The sequence below is a fragment of the Chiloscyllium plagiosum genome, unplaced genomic scaffold (assembly GCF_037043375.1).
Source record: "Chiloscyllium plagiosum isolate Xiang-an unplaced genomic scaffold, Cpla_swu_hap1 HiC_scaffold_2, whole genome shotgun sequence".
Classification (NCBI taxonomy): Eukaryota; Metazoa; Chordata; class Chondrichthyes; order Orectolobiformes; family Hemiscylliidae; genus Chiloscyllium; species Chiloscyllium plagiosum.
Genome location: NW_028270140.1, coordinates 64,048,716 through 64,067,306, shown reverse-complemented (window position 1 = coordinate 64,067,306; position 18,591 = coordinate 64,048,716). Strand labels below are relative to the sequence as shown.

Sequence of the window (18,591 nt, the reverse complement as noted above, 5' to 3'; positions counted from 1 at the left end):
ACTTAATTTCTCAGGAATCATGTACTGTTTGTGGCATGGACAGTTCTCCCAATCTGCTGGGAAATCAATCTTGAATGAGCCCGAAAAGCAGCATCAATACCACAAACTTATTTTTGACCCACCAGATTTATGCCAGTGTTACATGCTGCACATGAGCCTCTTATCACCTTCCTCAACCTAAAACCTATTGGCATATCCTTCTATTTCTATCTCAATCATGAGATTGGCTACCTTCTCTTTAGTGGAACTATACCACTTGTCTGAACTGCTCCATTTTGCAGAAAACTCCAGCGCCTAACCATTTCAAGTAAAGAAGGATGCTCCTGCCATCTTGTAACAGTCTTGTATTAACAACCCTTTATTTTGGATTCCACACAGTAGGAATTATTTTCTCTACATCTACACTAGTGACCCTATTTTCCACAGAAATTCACTCTTGCAGCCTGTTCAGCCTTTTCCAACAGTTATACCCCCTCAAGTCATGCATCATCCCAGTAAACACCTTCTCCAGACTTTGGAATGGAATCCAGCGCTTTCTAAACTCTACTCCAACAATAATGATATGGATTCTTGTTGACCTTAGAGGAACTGATATTTGATATTTATACCTGTCACTTTCCAATAGCACAAGCTGTGACTCTAGTGCCATCAGGAATTAACACTTCTACTTACAAATATTCCTCACAGATCCGGTTTAACATGCCTATAAAATAAATTATCTCCCTCTGGAATTCTTATTCCACTTGGAGCCAGTGGTAGGAGGTTAAAAGACTTGGTGAATAGATGGAAAATGTCACGAGAAACATAGATAACAAACTGCTTTTATCTGTTCAGGATACTGACAGCCTAATGAATACTTTGTATGGAGTCCAAACCCTGAACAGTCAAGTAACAGGCCACAAGAATCAAATTTCACTTATTCAATTCTTCTGAATAATCTATGCCAAAAATAGGTAAACACAGACATGGAGAAAATTCACCTGCTAGAAATGAGTTGGACTTTGCTGAAGAGGCAGAACCTCAAATTGTGAAATTTCTTGATTCTGCAGGTGCTACTTGGTATTGTGCCTTTTTAGATGATATTTTTGCTTAGATGAGACAGGTAGCAGGATAGAATAAGTCTCTCCAGCCCCTGAACAAGATAGGAGGCAACCATATGAGCAGCTGAGTGGCAGGCCACACTGATTAATAGACAGACCACTGCTCTCTAGGACACCATCCCAATTGTTTACTTACATTTTATGCCCTCGAGCCCTCACTCTTCATATGCCATTAACCCTGCCCCTACCCAATCTCCATGTCACCTCTATGCCTCTTGCCAACTAAAGCCCTCCCATCTAATCCCACAACCCCTCACATCTTCCATTCCAATTCATGGTTCTCCCTTGCCCATTCATACAGAGTATACTATGTACTGACCAGTGATACTTTTAGTAATAACATTATTTGTAAACTATTTATAAGCACACATTCATTAGTTTTATTTTTCAAAAAATTATGTTCCTAAATCAATCGATAAAGCAGGCAATTGAAGTATCAAAAGCAGAAGAAGACTTAAATATTTTCTATTTAATTTTGTGTAAGCACTGAGGCAATATAATCACCGAAAAATAACAGATGTTAATCAAGCAAAGTCAACATTTCCTGTACCTGTGTAAACAACTTACACAATCCTTTTATGAAAGTCTAGTTTCTCAATCAAGCATGCAATATTCCAATTTTCATTTCGCAGCAGAACAAGTATAAACGGTTCACTTAAGAGCTGGATGAAAACAAATTCTGTTTTATCAGATCACTGAATCTAGTAGACATGTAGATGCTTTCACATGTAAAAATTCTGAAATCAGGATCTGATCAAGAGTTACCTTCAAGATCTAGTTAAACTTCCAAACATCATGATGTTTTGAAACAGAAGCTGTAAGGTGCTGCTTGCTTTTGTAAATCATTGGAATGCACTAGTATGAAAATTTGTTCTGTGACACATATCTGCGTTACACGACACCGGGTTGTAGTCCAACAGGTTTATTTGAAACCACAAGCTTTTGACTTTATCCACCCTAGTCCAATACTGACACCTCCACATCAAATGTAGTACAGACAGCAAAAAGCATGCACTACAATCTAGAAACAAACTGGTTAATTATGTAAAAAATAATCTTGAGATACATGCACTTCGTAAACTTATGGTTTAAACTGCCATGACGGATTGGCTCCTCTTGTGCTAACCAAGAAAGTTGTTTAAAGCCAGAATCTGAAGTTATCTTTAGGTGAACAGAGTGGTTGATTGAATAATTCAAGTACATTGACCTTTCATCGCCAATATTACTACTATTCAATATAAGACTCACAAAAGGGATGGAAAGCTCCCTTCCAAATAGATATGGAAGAATTACATTTTAAATTAATTCGGCCATGTTTACAGTCTTCCTGTGAGATCAGAGTCTCCACAGCACAAAAATGTCCATATTTCAAATCTAATTGGCACTGAACTAAATCTCAAACAGTCCCTAAAAAAGGTGTTGATGTTAATAATGCAGTGATTATAAAGATGCATAAATCGGTAATATATCGATACTGATGAGATTGACCCAATAGTAAAAAAGTGATTCAGTTCATTAGCACAGTTCATTTCCATAGACATCCAATAAATCAACTAAAAACCTACACTCCCAACCCAAATAGAATGTCACACTTTAACTATGTTCACAGTTTAGACAGATTGGCTCATGGTGATGTTACTTGGAGAGCATTTTATTTTCTATATCTTTTAAAAAAAAAGAGAAATGACATTTCTAATTGCCCTCGAGCTGCTGGGTCATTTCAGAACAGTTAAGAGGACAAATATAATGAAAGGATTATGAAGAAATGATGGAGTGTCAACTGGTGTGCTGTGTAAGCAACCTTACAGATTATCTTTGTAATATTCCGTTTGAGACTTTCATCATACTACACTATGCACCTCATTTTGGGTAATCTAGTAAATCTAATGAAGAGAATCTTAAGAAATCAAGTACATCCTCAAATCCAGCTTAGATAATCAAGTTTACAAAAGAGTTATTACAATTAGTACAGCACAGAAGGAGGCTATTTAACACATCAGGTTTGCGCCAGCTCAACCAAGTATGCCCCACTTCTTCTCAATCCCTTGTAATTTTAAATGCTATCAAATCTCCTTTAGCCTTTTCTGCTCTAAGGAGACCCACATTGTTACTTCAATCTGCCCACACAACTGTAGAACTGCATCCCTGGAACAATTCCAGTAAAGCTCCTCAGCAACTCCAAAAGCTTCACATCTTTCATAAAGCATGGTGCTCAGAAATGGACACCATGTAGCTAAATTAGTGTCTTCTGAAAGTTTACTATAACTTTCTGGCCTCTTTGAACTCTGTTCCTCCAAGTTAGAAAGTTGGGATTGTATCTATTCCATTAACCTGCTCTGCCACCTTCAAAGCTTTCTGCACAAATACCCTCATGTCATTTTCTTTTTGCACCCCCTTAAAAAATATACCATTTAACTTTTTTAAAAAATTGTTCATAGGATATGGGTGTAACTGGCTTGGTCAGCATTACTGTCCAGCTCTAATTGCCCATAGCTTGCAAGGCTATGTCACAGGATAGTTAAGAGTCAACCACATCACTGGACATGGTGTCACATGTAGACCACAATTAGATTTCCTTGTCTACAGGATATTAGTGAACCAGATGGGCATTTATGACAATCAACAATGATTGTCGTTAGACAAGTTCTATTGCAAGTGCTGGTTTTTAAATGGAATTCAAATTTCACCACCTGCCATGTTGAGTCCCCAGAACATTAGGAGTCTAGTGACATTACCTATATGCCATAGCCTCCCCTGACCCTGAATTACTAGTCTAGTGACATTATCTATATGCCATAGCTTCCCTAGCGTGCAATTTGTTTCTCCTCATTCTTTCTACAAAAAATGCACTCACATCTTTCTGCAATGGATGTTCACTTACTCTGCCAGCTTGTCTATGTCTTTTTGAAGGCTTGCTGTTTACTTTGCTTCTAAGTTTTTGTGCAAACTTAGAAATTGTACATGGCCCACACAAGTCCATATCATTAATACATATCAAAAAAACTATTGGTTCAGGTACTGGACCCTGAGAAAATCCACTACATAAATTTTTACCAGTCTGAATAACAGCCATTTGCCACAACTCCTTCACCCCATGCTGCTACCATCTCTTCCAAAGATGCTTCAATTTTTAAAAAAATTACAATATGTGGTACTTTACAGTATGTCTTTGAAAGTCCACATGCACATCAACTTCGTTGCCTTCAAAACTTCTCAGTTACTTGTTCCAAAATTTCAAGCAAATTAGTCAAACATGTTTGCCTTTAAGTTTGTGCTAACACCTTTATTAGTACCATGAGCAAAATGTCAGCTCCTGAGATCACAACCAAAACCACAACCAAATTTAAGATAAAATGCAGATGGGAAAAAGGAACTACAGAGATCAGTTAGAATAGGGAAAAATAACATTGCTGAAGCAGAGCTTATAAAATTTCTTCAAAATAAATGCTTGAAAAGAAAGTTTGACTTGTATCTGGTGAGTGAGCAGAAAGGTGGGTAGAGCAGAAAGAGAAAGAGAAAGAGAGGTACAACTTGGAGTCACAGAAATGCTCAGCACGGAAACAGACCCTTCAGTCCAACTCGTTCATACCAACCAGATATCCTATTAACCTAATCCCATTTGCCAGCATTTGGCCTTTATCCCACTAAATCCTTCTTATTTATATACCCATCCAGATGCCTTTTACATTGTATCAGCCTCCACCATTTCCTCTGGCAGCTCATTCTGGGCTGCATCACTTATGCAGGCTACAGGCAAAGGTAGAATCATGTACAAATGCAATTCATTTATCGGTCAACATTTACAGTTTATATGTAACTCATGAACACAAATGTCAAAGAGCAGCAGATTCCTGCTGTTTGCATCCCAGAATGTTGTTATTCCCTTCAGGAGCATTTGGAGTAGGGACAGTGATGTAGGAGCAGTGATGTAGGAGCAGACACTACCATAACTTTAAAAAAAGCTACGCCAGATTCGTCTGCATCAATTCGGACAGAAAATAGCATGTGCAATAAATAAAATCAATTACATGGCAAGACACCAAGCCACGTATAAGAATATCTGCATTGCTACCATTAATTGTACTGTCTCAAGCTAAGTATCAGTCTCATGCAACATTTTAATATCATAATGGATATAAACATCTGCTGGTTTCTTACCTCCTATCCACTTAGGTTAATTCTTACACTAGCCCTGAGGAGTAACCTACAGCAGGACCCGATTTCTAGGTTTTATGTGAAATGTTTTATGTTTTAAAGTGTGTCCAGCTTTATTCAATCAGGGGACAAAAAAAAAACAGTAAGCTTGTTCTTTGAAATAAGGCACAAAATTCAGTTCAGATGGCTGCATCTTCCATGAAGCCATAAATTCAAATAGATTTCATGGCAATAATCACAAGCCCCATATAGAGTGGATAAAGTACAATTATCTGACTTGATACAGTCAGCCCAGATTGATAAGAGGCAAAAGGGAAATTTTCCATCCTTAAGGGGCACATGAAATAATTTTAGGCAAAGTGCAACTCTTCAGCAAGTCTCAACATCTTTGGGATCCCTCTTAAAAATGCTTAGCCAACCCAACTTATTTGAAAAGTTACATTGATGATTGTTATAGGGTATGGAACTATCCATAGGTGTAATAGAGAGGTTTTTGATACAAGTATTAAAAGCACATTACTGGATTCAAAGAAATGCCTGCTCTCCAGCTAACTGCATTATTATTTACCTAAGACTACATCATGTCGACACAAAGTTAAAAATCACAACATCAGGTTATAGTTCAACAGGTTTAATTGGAAGCACTAGCTTTCGGAGCGCCGCACCTTCATCAGGTTGACAACCGTGCTCCGAAAGCTAGTGCTTCCAATTAATCCTGTTGGACTTTAACCTGCTGTGTGCAATTTTTAACTTTGTCCACCCCAGTCATAAACCGGCATCTCCAAATCATGTAGACACAATGTGAAATAGCAATGCGTTTCATTGTCCAGGAACAACTACTTCTCTGATTAAAAAGAAAATATTCATCCAAAGATAAAACCTCAAAGTTTGAGGGGAATTCTGGCTACAGGCATCAGATACTATTGAACCTAATCTTAATAGCACTAGATACTCACTTTATGGATCCAGTGGTTACAGCTCGAGCTGGTCTTCTACTCTTCAATACCCGAAGTTTATCTCCTTGGGTCAGTTCATTTTTATCATTGCAGTGATCATCATTATCGTTGTACTGGAGAGAAAATAATAAATAAAATCAGAATAATTAACAAATTTTCCAAAACAAACTAAATCAATATCACACCAATTACATGTATGAAAGACTTGAAGATCACAACACAACCAAGAAAAACAAATTTCATATATTGTCCTGTTAATGTTGTGAACGAACACTGTAAACTAATTGCTTGCTATTGTTTTGCCATCTTCAAATCCATAGTTTAAATTATACAGTGGATTCCAAAATAATAGGGACATTTGAAGTTAGCTATAACCAAAATTGTTTTATTTTCTGGCACAGAAAATGTCCCAAGTGCTCGCCTTTAGCGCTCCCTTACTAAATGTCTTCAATTTCTCCACAACAGCAAAACACTGCAAGATGTTAGAAATTCTTTGATAAACAAAGGAAATGCTTGAAGATAAAAATCAAGTGTGGGAGCAGGATTCACATTTCAGATAATTCAAAATTAACTTGAAATGCATTTATCTATCCACAGATGCTGCACACCTATTCAGCATTTCCAGCGCTGCATGCTTTTAACTCATGATTAACATTCTAGGGAGCACCATTTACCAGAAATAGAACTGGACCAGTCATTAAATACTGGCTACAAGAATAAGTGTGTAAGAGTCTATGCCTGTGTAGAGATGGAGGAGGTGCCACTGATAGGGTCAAGGAACCCGCAAAACGAGGCATGCCCTCTCTCCCTTTGTCAGGCAACCATCTTGTGCGGCTAAGGCTGTCAGTCTTTCCACTTCACATGGCATGGGCCTCCCTCTCCTGTAGTATAAAAAAGCAATGTAGATTAGAAAGGAGGCATTAAGAGGCCTCAAAAGGCCAAGCGTGGACAGACTGCCTGACAACTCCACAAAGGGAACAGGCAGGTGACAGGCACATAGGCAGTCCACTGATGGTGCTGGTGGTTGTGGGGGTGGAGTGAAGTGTAAAATCTAGCCCATGATGCTGAAATGAAGCAAAGTATCTAAAAGATTATGCATTGTAGCATTAAACATCTATATTAAAATGTAACAGCATTGCTCTTAAAAATGAGGTAACAAGTCATTCAAAATGCATTATTCTCAACTGAAAAGATTAAATTTCAGCTTGGAGTAATCTTGAAGTACATGCACAGTGTAAGCTCCATTATACGAAGTTACAGTCAACATTTGACAAAAAAGAAATTGGCATCTTTTAAATATTTAATAGATAAACATCACCAGAAATCATCAGGTGAAAAAGCAATGTTCCAAAAACTTGTGATTTCAAACAAACTTGTCGGACTATAGTCTGGTGTCATGTGACTGACTTTGACCAGTGGTTTTACCCATCTCTAACCTTCCCCAATTGTGCACTACATCCTTGCTCCCCAAAATTTCCTGTTTCTCAGACTCTGGCATCAAACACTGGGTGGCATGGTGGCTCAGTGGTTAGCACTGCTGCCTCTCAGCACCAGGGACCTAGGTTTGATTCCAGCCTCAGGTGACAGTCTGCCTGTGTGGAGTTTGCAAATTTCTCCCCGTGTCTGCGCGGGTTTCCTCTGGATGCTCTGGTTTCTTCCCACAGTCCAAAGATGTAATACTTGTAGATAAAGAAGAGAGTGGTCCTAAGGGAAGAGTACTAAACTGGGCCAAGGCCAATTATATTAAAATTAGGCAGGAGCTCAGAAATGTGGATTGGACACAGCTATTTTAAGGGAAGTCCATATTTGAGATGTGGGAGGCTTTCAAAGATAGGTTAAAAATGGTGCAGGATAGGCATGTCCCGTGGAAGGCAAAGGATAGGAAGGGCAAGATTCGTGAACCGTGGATGACAGGAGAAACTGTACGACTAGCCAAGAGGAAAAGGGAAGCATACATAAGGTCTAGGCAGCTAAGAACAGAACAGGCCCTGGAAGAATATTGGAAGAGTAGGACAAGTCTTAAATGAGGAATCAAGCGGGCTAAAAGGGGTCATGAAATAGATTTAGTGAGCAGAATTAAGGAGAATCCCAAAGCATTTTATTCTGGGTAACTAGAGAAGGGATTGGTCCACTAAACGATAAAGGATAACGAAGGAAGGCTCTGTGTCGAACCTGAGCGAATGGGTGAAATTCTGAATGATTACTTTGCATCAGTGTTCACGGAGGAGAGGAACATGATGAATGTTGAGATTAGAGATAGAAGTTTGATTAGTCTGGATCACATCAACATAAGTAGGCTAGAGGTTATTAAGGTGGTCAAATCCCCAGGATTGGATGGGATCTATCCCAGGTTGCTGAGGGAGGCGAGAGAGGAAATAGCTGGGGCCTTGACAGATATCTTTGTGGCATCCTTAAATACAGGTGAGGTGCCGGAGGACTTGAGGGTTGCTCATGTTGTCCCCCTTTACAAGAAGGGTAGTAGGGATATTCCGGGTAACTACAGACCAGTGAGCCTGACGGCAGTGGTGGGAAAGTTGCTGGAGAAGGTACTAAGGGATAGGATCTATTTATATTTAGAAAAGAATGGGCTTATCATTTTTAGGCAACATGGTTTTGTGCGGGGGAGATCGTGCCTTACCAACTTCGAGTTCTTCGAGGAAGGTGACCAAGTTGATAGATGAAGGAAGGGCTGTTGATGTCACATACATGAACTTTAGTAAGGCATTTGATAAGGTTCCCCAAGGTAGACTAATGGAGAAAGTGAAGTCACATGGTGTGCAGGGGGTTCTAGCTAGGTAGATAAAGAACTGGTTGAGCGACAAGAGACAGAGTAGTTGAAGGGAGTTTCTCGAAATGGAGAAATGTGACCAGTGGTGTTCCACAAGGGTCAGTGTTGGGGCTACTGTTGTTTGTAATATACATAAATGATCTGGAAGAGGGCAATGTTGGTATGATCAGCAAGTTTGCAGATGACACGAAGATTGGTGGAGTAACAAAAAGCATAAGGAACTGTCAGAGAATACAGGAGGATATAGACTGGAGAGTTGGGCGGAAAAGTGGCAGATGGTTTTCAATCCAGAAAAATGCGAGGTGATGCATTTAGGCAAGACTAATTCTAGAGCGAATTGTACAATGAACAGAAGAGGCTTGGGAAAAGTTGATGGGCAGAGAGATCTGGGAGTGCAGGTCCATTGTACCCTGAAGGTTGCTGCACAGGTGGATAGGGTGGTCAAGAAGGCAAATAGTATGCTTGCCTTCATTGGACGGGGTATTGAGTATAAGAGCGGGCAAGTCATGTTAAAATTATACAAGATATTGGTTTGGCTGCATTTAGAATACTGTGTACAGTTCTGGTAGCCACATTACCAAAAGGATGTGGACGCTTTGGAGAGGGTGCAGAGAAGGTTTACGAGGATGTTGCCTGGTATGGAAGGTGCTAGCTATGAAGAGAGGTAGCGTAGATTAGGTTTATTTTCATTAGAAAAAAGGAAATTAAGGGGGGGGGGGGGGGGGGGGGGGGGGGGGACCTGATTGAGGATTACAAAATCATGAAGGGTATAGACAGGGTGGATAGAGACAAGCTTTTTCCCCAGGGTGAAGGATTCAATAACGAGAGGTAGATTCATTTAAGATGCGTCTGGACAAATGCATGAGTAGGTGGGGAGCAGAGGGATACAGATACTTAGGAACTGACAGACAGGTTCAGACAGTACATTTGGATCAGCTCAGGCTTGGAGGGCCAAAGGGCCTGTTCCTGGGCTGTAAATTTTCTTTGTTCTTTGATGTGCAGATTAGGGGATTTGGCCACGCTAAATTGCCCAAAGTGTTCAGGGTTAGGTGCATTAGTCAGGGGTAAATATAGGATAGGGGAAATCGGTCTGGGTGGATTACTCTTCGGAGGGTCAGTGTGGACTTGTTGGGCCAAATGGCCTGTTTCCATACTGTAGGGATTCTAATTCTAATTCTCATCCCTAATCCCCTGTCAAGTCCTTCCTTAAAATCTAGACCTATGATCATATGTTTGGTTTCCCCTTTCTAATAAATCGCTTTTGGCTCAGCATTCACCTTTTTGTAACTGTATCTCCATGAAATACCTTGGGACGTGTTTCTACATTATGTGCAGAATATAAAAAGGTTATTCGCGTGTTTTGGAAATATATTCACAATCATTTGATTTTGCTTATTCCAATTCAGTACTAAATGGACATTTAAAGGATGACCAACAAAGAGCACCATAAAATTTATTTCCCATTTTCCTGGTATTTCATGAAGATACATTGCTTTTTCTATTTCAAACATTTCCCTATGAGGGACATTTTACTCTTCACAGACCTATCCACAATAGAGAAACTGATATTGGGACAGAAACCCATTTGTTCCATCAAGACGGTTTACGGGGACTCTGGAATTCAGTCACAGCACTGTCAACTCATTTCTGTGTTTCCTGATCAGAGATTAGGCAGGGTGATGCCTAAAACTCAGCAAAGGAGAAACTCAAACAGGAGCAGAATAGCTGAACCATACATAAATTGCAACCACAGGAATGGAGTAAATACTTGGGGAAAACTCTCTCAGAACCTTCCCTTGAAGACCTTACTGGAGGATCCACGGGATGAGTGAGGCAATATTTGACACGGTTGGAGGAAGAGGCTAGTCTGTCAACCAAGCTGATGCGAATGCAAGTGATTGATCAAGTAAGCAACAGCAGTGTGGTTCCTCAAACCTGGATAGAGCCCCAAGAATATCATAAATCCTCAGGAGTGTGGAAAAGGTGAGTGGCATATCAATTGCCAAAGCCAATCTCCTCACTCTGATCTGTCATCATTCTCTTATACAAATTAACTCAGACCAGCACAATGCAAAGCTTCACTCATTCTTCACTCTCCAGAAATTCACCAAAACTCCTTAGACAGCACTTTCCAAACCCATGACCACTACCTTCTAGAAGGACTGGGGCAGCAGATACATGAGAATACCATCACCTGCAAGTTGCCCTCCAAGTCACTCACTGACCAGACGTGAAAATATCATTTCCTGCAATTATGCAGGGTCAAAATCCTGGAACATTCTCCCTAATAGTATTATAGGTGCAGCTACACCAAATTGTCTACAGTTGTTCAAAGGTAGTAGTTCACCTACACCAACTTCTCAAGCACAATTATATACGTGTAATAAATGCTGGCCTGGCTAGTTAAACCCATCCTATGAATTAGGGAAAAAAATTGCCTCCTACATCCAGTTGAACTTCCAACTCTGGCACTCAGTTTCATTTGAGCCCTATGCATCTAACTTTCTCTGTTAATGTTGTCCATCCCTCCTCTCCTCACATCAATTTCCCTCGCCCATAACTTGTTTCTAATCACTATAGAACTAAGCTCAGAACCCCAGGGTGAGGAACAGAACAAGTCAGTTGAGGGGAATTATGAGGCTCGCCTTCAAGTAACAACCTCCTGAACAACTATTGCCATCGTGTGTCCAATGGAAAGGATGAGGTCACTGCTGGGGACTGCAGATACCAATACCAGGCTTATGTAAAAACCTTAGCTTTATCATGCATTGGTATACACATTTACCAAAACCTCAGGCTATAGATTCCATGATGTGGATTTTTCTTCCTTCCAACTTGGATAGGTGTCCAATTTCTGCACCTGGTCAGACAGCATGTGGCTGAGAAGGTTGCTGGTGCTGCCCATGCCAGAGTTATGGCTGCCTTTCTCTTGTTCTTCATAATTAGGAAAAGTCATTATATAATACTGTTACATTCCTAAACAATTTTTTAGGATAACTGTTGTACAATATTACACTTAAACATTTCTATGAAATGCAGTAAAGCTGTAAAACTTGATTAATGTTATCCAATAATGGCAGTAGGAAATACCAAACTTTCACCTACCATGTGACATTCTTGGTCATCAATTGTCATGTTCTGATTATCATTAATAGAAATATCATCAACCCCAGAAAGGATACGGGTAACACCGGCCTTGTCCTTTCCATTTTGCTGATCTTTTAATTTTGCACGGTAAAGGTCACCCTGAGCCCATAGATTAGCTTGTTTCCTACCAAACATAGCATAAACCAAAAGGTTAGAAAAATAGAAAGTATGCAGGAATGAGAAGCACTCATCCTTGTTTCTACACAGAACTGTCCAGTACTTTCTCATTCTCCTCTGGCCACAAGTTAAATCTATAATGTCTCTGCCCAGCAACTCCGGACCTGACCACGCCTCTGTTTACAGTGCCATGAATTCATTTGTATTAACTTTTAATGCAAATATTTTGTATTAACTAATTCAACTTAATTTATTCGATTTATAATGTATCACTTGCTTGCAGGTCCAAACAGATATCAGACCGTCTTGATCACACCAGCTCCTCCAACTTAGGGGAATAAAAAACTTTCATGCATAGTTGCAAACTGTGAAATACTAAAACCATTTATGGAGGTCATTACTTCTTTACTGAACTACAAAACCTAACATCTGTACAAGCAATTGGCTCTGATCTTCATTTTCTCCCAAGCATTTTTATTTAGGCTTTCTATCTGATCCAACATATTCTTACCTAACACTAAAATTTACTGCACTTGTTGTCATATTTTCTTTTCTTCAGTTTTTTTTGTTTTGTTGAAATGGATGAGGTGCTGGGGGAAAATGTAGGGAATAAATTTTAAAATAGATTTTATTTTATTACCACAGCTAACCAAAACACTAAGCCATTGATTACAGCTGGCTTGCAAGGCAGTATGAGTGGGTTCAGTTCTGTACTGGTTGAAGTACCACAAAAGACCCATCACTTCCACCTCAGCCCTCACCCGTCTCTTGGATTAAACTGGTCATTGCTCTAAGACAGCAGCCTATGACGATTCGTTTTTATCCCCAGAAAAATTGTGACATTTAGTTATTACTTAGGGCTTCAAACAAAATATTAGAGTTATAAAAAATTAAATACTGAATAAAATAATTCTACCAACTTAAAAAAAGAACTCCTTTCAACCAACCATTCTTCACCCATCTGTCAAAAAATAGTGTCTGCTATATCAAGCAGACGGAGTACAAAAAGTTTCAAATTTACAAATGTTTATGCTCTTATGTTAATGTGTCTCAATAAATCACCCCCAAAAAATGTTTCCAAAACTTTTGTTCATCTGCCTTTTTCAATGTTATCACTTCTTGTTTTTGAAGGTAGTGAACTTTGATTAGAGAAAGCACCACAGGTGATTCACCCAAGCTCAGATTTTAAAGTGTGAACCTAGAAAGTGAGCAAACAGGCTGTGAATCAAAAGGGGGCAATGATGTCAATTCCATTCCTCTTTCATAGCCATCTTCATATTTGAATTTTCTGCAATGGATGGTATCATACATCATGACTGAGAATCAGTGATTGGTTTTCTCTTATTTCTTTGAATGAATGACCTCAATTGTAGTATTTTAACATTGCACAAAAAGATTATATACCAAACAGCAATCTTCAAACTCTACACGATTTAATCCAAAACTATGTTCTACATAATTCTGTGGACCTTCCACGTCAGATATATTCTCAAATCTCTGCCACTTTCAGAAGATATCTTTACAGTTTTTAAGAACACATTAGTGATTTATGAATTTCTCTTCAATTTATCCCTCCTTACTCCAGTGGTGTACTTACCTTGCCCAAAAACACACCCTGTGTACTTGTGTACACCTTGTGTACTTTATATTCCAGCTTCAACTAAGTTTACGTAGAATCCCAACATATTACCCATGAAAAATTGTTGACGACTGTGCACAAATTTATTTTTCCTACCATAAAGTAGGATATAGTTTTAGCACATATCAGATATCAGCAAATACTTTTATTAAAACTGTGTTTAAATGTTCCTTCATAATATTTTAATTAAGAACAGCATTGTACTCACTCTTCTAAAAAGTTCTGTTGAGGTCCTATAACTGATCCTGGTCTACAAATTCTGATCCAGGCAATGGCTTCTGCAGCTGTTAGTTTGTAGTGTTTCATGATATAACATGCTATAAGAGTACCAGTTCGGCCTAAGCCAGCTATTCGTTTTTGAAAAAAAAGCACAGAATCATTTCTCTCATTTTGGAAAGTTTTAAATTGAAGTATCAGCAGTACGTTAAACGAGATTCGTAGGGAAACAAATAGAATGTATAATTCAAACAACATTAAAGTATTTCATTACAAAAAATAGATCAATTTTATTCCTTTGTCCATCTCCCCCTTCTCGAGCTCGCAGTCATCTAGACCATTGAATTTAAAAGATGGCAATCCGCTACTTATTTCTGGTTTAAACTGCAAAGGCAATGAATTTCCAAGAGAGAATTATAATGTCTGCACAGTCTAAAGTCTCAAGAAAACATGATTCATCACCATTAATTTCTAGAACACAAAGACAGGCTTAGGTGCGGCCAATCACTTCAGATGCTGACATGCTGAAACTTGGTGTTTTACAATTTATTTTTTGAAAAATGTTTTCACACTTTTTTTAGTTTACTGCTCAGATGATGCATGCAGTGTTACTAATATCATTATTACAAATTAAAATGAGCAAAAAATACCTTTACAGTGCACAGCAACGATACCCTCTGCATTTTCACAGATATTTAAGAACTTTTTGACTATCGTATCACTGGGTGTACTTCCATCCACAAAGAAGAGATCATAATGCTCAAAACGAGCATCTGTAAATCGCTTGGCATCATACATTTTCTTGTTTAAACGAATAATAGTGGTGACGTTGTGCTTCCGGAAGTACTGAAAATAGGCCTCAGGAGCGTGCAGAGGGTAACCTAATCCAACAGAGAGAGAAACAAGATATGCCCTTGAATTCATTTCCAACATTTAGCAGTTTTAGACTCAATATAAAAAGGTTAAACCGAAAAAAACTTGCTGGAAGCAGCAGGTTTAAGTCCTGACACATCGACTGCTTGTTACTCGTCCCACATGCTGTCTGACTTAGTGTGTTATCATTAGCAATTTGTTTCTTTCCATTTACAGAAATAATATTTGAAATTGAAGAGAGTCAAAAGTGTGGAAAAGAACAAAGTGGGGTTCCATTTGAAAAACAAACGCATTGAACATATTATATAGACACCACAAGGACTAATATACATTGACACCTACAGAAAATCATATCTAGCATTAATGGTTTACTATCCTTAAAAACAGTTTGAAATGCAAAACTGGATATGCACTCTTAACATAATTATAACTGGTTAGACAGATAAAACACAATGCATATTAATGGATGTTGAAGGCTAATATTCGGAACTTTCTCATTCCAATGAATCATTATTCATCGCCAGATTTGTAGAATCACGTATTTACAAATCAAGCACACCATGAATGAATGCAAGAGTGTTGAAGTGTGCTGATACACCAACTTATCTTCAATAAGCTTTCAAGGCAGAGAGAGATCAAGGCAAGATCAAAAATGAATGTAGCAATTCAAAAAACCAAAATCTGTTAAATTTAAAGATTCTATATAAATGTAATTTATCATGGCATTTTACAAATGATTATGAAAAATAAAGTGGATTACTACAATCCCAGCTGATGTTATTAAGCAAGTCAAATCTCAGACAGGAACTGGCTTGAAACACATGGTTATCTTATTAAAGAAAAAGGTAATCTCTCACTGAAACATACACGCACAATGCCGAGGACATTGTAATAAATTTCTGCTCAATCGTTAAATCAAAAAGAATTGAATAATTCAAACTATTCATAACACAAATTGAACATTGTGCATTTAATAAAAGAGACTAAAATTGCCTACAGTATTGATTCCTGTGACATCTTGCCAACCCAAAAATGGACCCAAGCGTATACTTGGTTTGTTGCTACTTTGCCAATGCTCTATGCATTGTTACCCAGAGAAATAATTGAATAGTGATCATGAGAGGGAAAACTTAGTTGAGTTATTGACTCCATGGTTTAGTTGGTGTCAAATTTATTAAAATGGTACTGCTTACTTCTGAAAAGTTAAGACTAAAGGGAGGGCAACAAGGCGATTGCAATGGACACAGCAGCTGAGGTACATGCTTGTAAGCAAACTGACAAGAACAGGTCATATAGATGATTCAGAAATACCACGTGATAAGATTCTAAAGAGTCACTGGACCTGAAATGTTAACTCTGATCTCTCTACACACACTCCTTGTTTGTGTTTTATGTATTTGTTTTCCAAGTGGAATCCCGGTTTATGTTCTTTTCCACAGATGCTGCCAGATGTGATGAGCGTTTCTACCAATTTGTTTGTGTTTCGGATTTCTGGCATCAGCAGTTCTTGTGAACGTTTGTTCAGAACTACGGGCACTGGTATAACATGGCAACGTGTATCGCCTGTTAGACTGCGGTGGGGGGGGGGGGGGAAAGAGGAGGGAGAAGGACGAGGACGAGGATGAGAAAACCAAGATTCAACAGTATATCATTAAAAACATTCACATAATGGAGTATAAACCTAACAATTCAGTACCTACCATTTTCTATTTTGCTCTTTGGATGTGGTCCACTAAAGGCTAAAAACTTGCTGGGGATTATCCAGTTAAAATCTCCATTCTCTGCTCTCTGCAAACAAAAATAAACATAATTGTTTATTCTTCTAAGTCTCTTGGTCTTCTATGCGCTCAGAAAATTGGTTTTGAAAATGCCATCTTCTAATTAATCCAAAAACACTAACCTCATAATGTTCGTATTCATCTACATCAAATGTATTAAAATTGAAGAAGTTATACTGCAGAGCCTGGAAAGGAAAAGCTTGAGAATTATGTTTATCAATTGTCAAAAATACAAGAACATTCAATAGAAAAGATTAATCCAAAACATGCTTCAAGTAAAATCATTACTATAAGTTAAAGAGATACATGCATAAATGGACAAAATGCAAGTTCAGGACTGATGGCAGAAATTACTTTGCACAGAGTAGCTAACACAGGAAAGAGGCTTCTTGGCATAATAGTAGAGGCAAATCTTTGGAATTATTCAAAAGTCTCAAATGCTGAAATGGAAAGGATAAGGATGTTACAGGTTTGTGTGCAAGGATGAATCGTGTGCAAGATTTGTAATATTACACAAGTATACAAACCAGTTCTAACAACATTAAGCCATATTTGGACTATCACTGAAAATAATACCAAGAAATATTAAACTGACATTATATTTATCACCTTACCTTACTAACTGCATGTAAACAGTCCAAAACTGTTAGGTTATATGTACACGTGCCAAATGAAGCATCCCTGCAATAAGAAAAGTTTTCTATTTGTCAAACACAAAAATACAAGGACATAAGGCATAAGTAGTAAGATTATTGGCACTTGGGCCTTCTCTACCATTCAATGTGATAATGACTTATTCTTGGCCTCAATGTCAATTTCCCAACCCTCCTCATATCCCTCAATTCCCGGTCTAAAATGCCTTAAAGATTGTAAAGGCTATATTTTTATTTTTCTGAATGTTGGATAGATGACTGCTTAAATATCCAAGAACTGTGAAAGGAATTGCTGAACTTTTTAAAATCAAACTACCAGCCCTTATTGTAAGTGTTGTTTAAACTATAACTTGTTTAACCAATAAGACAGGATACTGTAGACAAGCTGGAGCCAATGGGTTTTATGTAGGGAGATTTGGCTGGCAACAAGTAGCTAATTGTTCTCTGTAATAGTGACCCATTGATGACAAAGACCCATTGGCTGCCAACAACTTTATAGTTCCCTCCCAGCTAGCTGTATAGCTTATGGGTATGAATGCTGTAGTCAGACGTTGTTCTCCAGAAGGAAGGTGGTGTTCTTGTCTCTGCAGTAAATAATACCCAAAACCTGAAGAAAGCCATTTTACTTTCCTTGATCAGTTGCTGTAAACTGTTGCTTTTAACCAATAAGTCAGAGACATTAAGTTAAGAATCAGTTGCATTGAGCCTCCTGCAAGTGAAAGTACCTGGAGAGTGGAGATTAAGGAACTGCAGGTCCTGATAAGTCAAAAGATTCATCTCAGCAAACCTTACAGTCAGCAACTGATTTGCTCTGCCCATAACACCAACTTAGCGTGCACACACACTTGCAGTCACATGTGGGGAGTTTTTATAATTGAGTTTACAGTTTTAATCATTAGAATTCTGTGTCAACAATTCATACTAAGATACTGAATAGATTCTGACTATAGGTAACCATTTGTAATAAATAGTATTTCATGTTAAGTACAAAAACCTGGTCTGTGTTTTACATTAACTGGGGTCTAAAATGACAAATCTGCACACCGTATTCCAGGTGTGGTGTTACCAAAGCTCTATACAAATGTGTCAAAAATCTCATAATCCAATCTTCTTGCAATAACTACATACTAACATTCTGCACTCCTTGTCAGAGTACACCAACTGGCACT

At 38.3% G+C, this 18,591-nt stretch overlaps 1 protein-coding gene across 4 annotated transcripts in view; it reads right to left on the bottom strand.

Annotated features, from left to right (window-relative positions):
* Positions 1–18,591, bottom strand: part of LOC122561627 (dual specificity protein phosphatase CDC14A-like) — a 101,827-nt gene that overhangs the window by 27,002 nt on the left and 56,234 nt on the right. For 3 of the 4 annotated variants that reach the window (XR_006315064.2, XM_043713557.2, XM_043713565.2), the window contains exons 6-12: positions 17,384–17,450; positions 16,892–16,954; positions 16,692–16,779; positions 14,769–14,999; positions 14,111–14,249; positions 12,105–12,270; positions 6,212–6,324 (exon numbers count right to left, since the gene is read on the bottom strand). Coding sequence is in view for 3 of the 4 variants with exons in the window: in XM_043713557.2 (XP_043569492.1) it covers positions 6,212–6,324; positions 12,105–12,270; positions 14,111–14,249; positions 14,769–14,999; positions 16,692–16,779; positions 16,892–16,954; positions 17,384–17,450 (867 nt within the window). In the remaining variant the exon portion in view is untranslated. Of the gene's footprint in view, positions 1–6,207; positions 6,325–12,104; positions 12,271–14,110; positions 14,250–14,768; positions 15,000–16,691; positions 16,780–16,891; positions 16,955–17,383; positions 17,451–18,591 lie in introns of those variants that run through there. The other variant, XM_087997329.1, reaches the window with a different exon arrangement.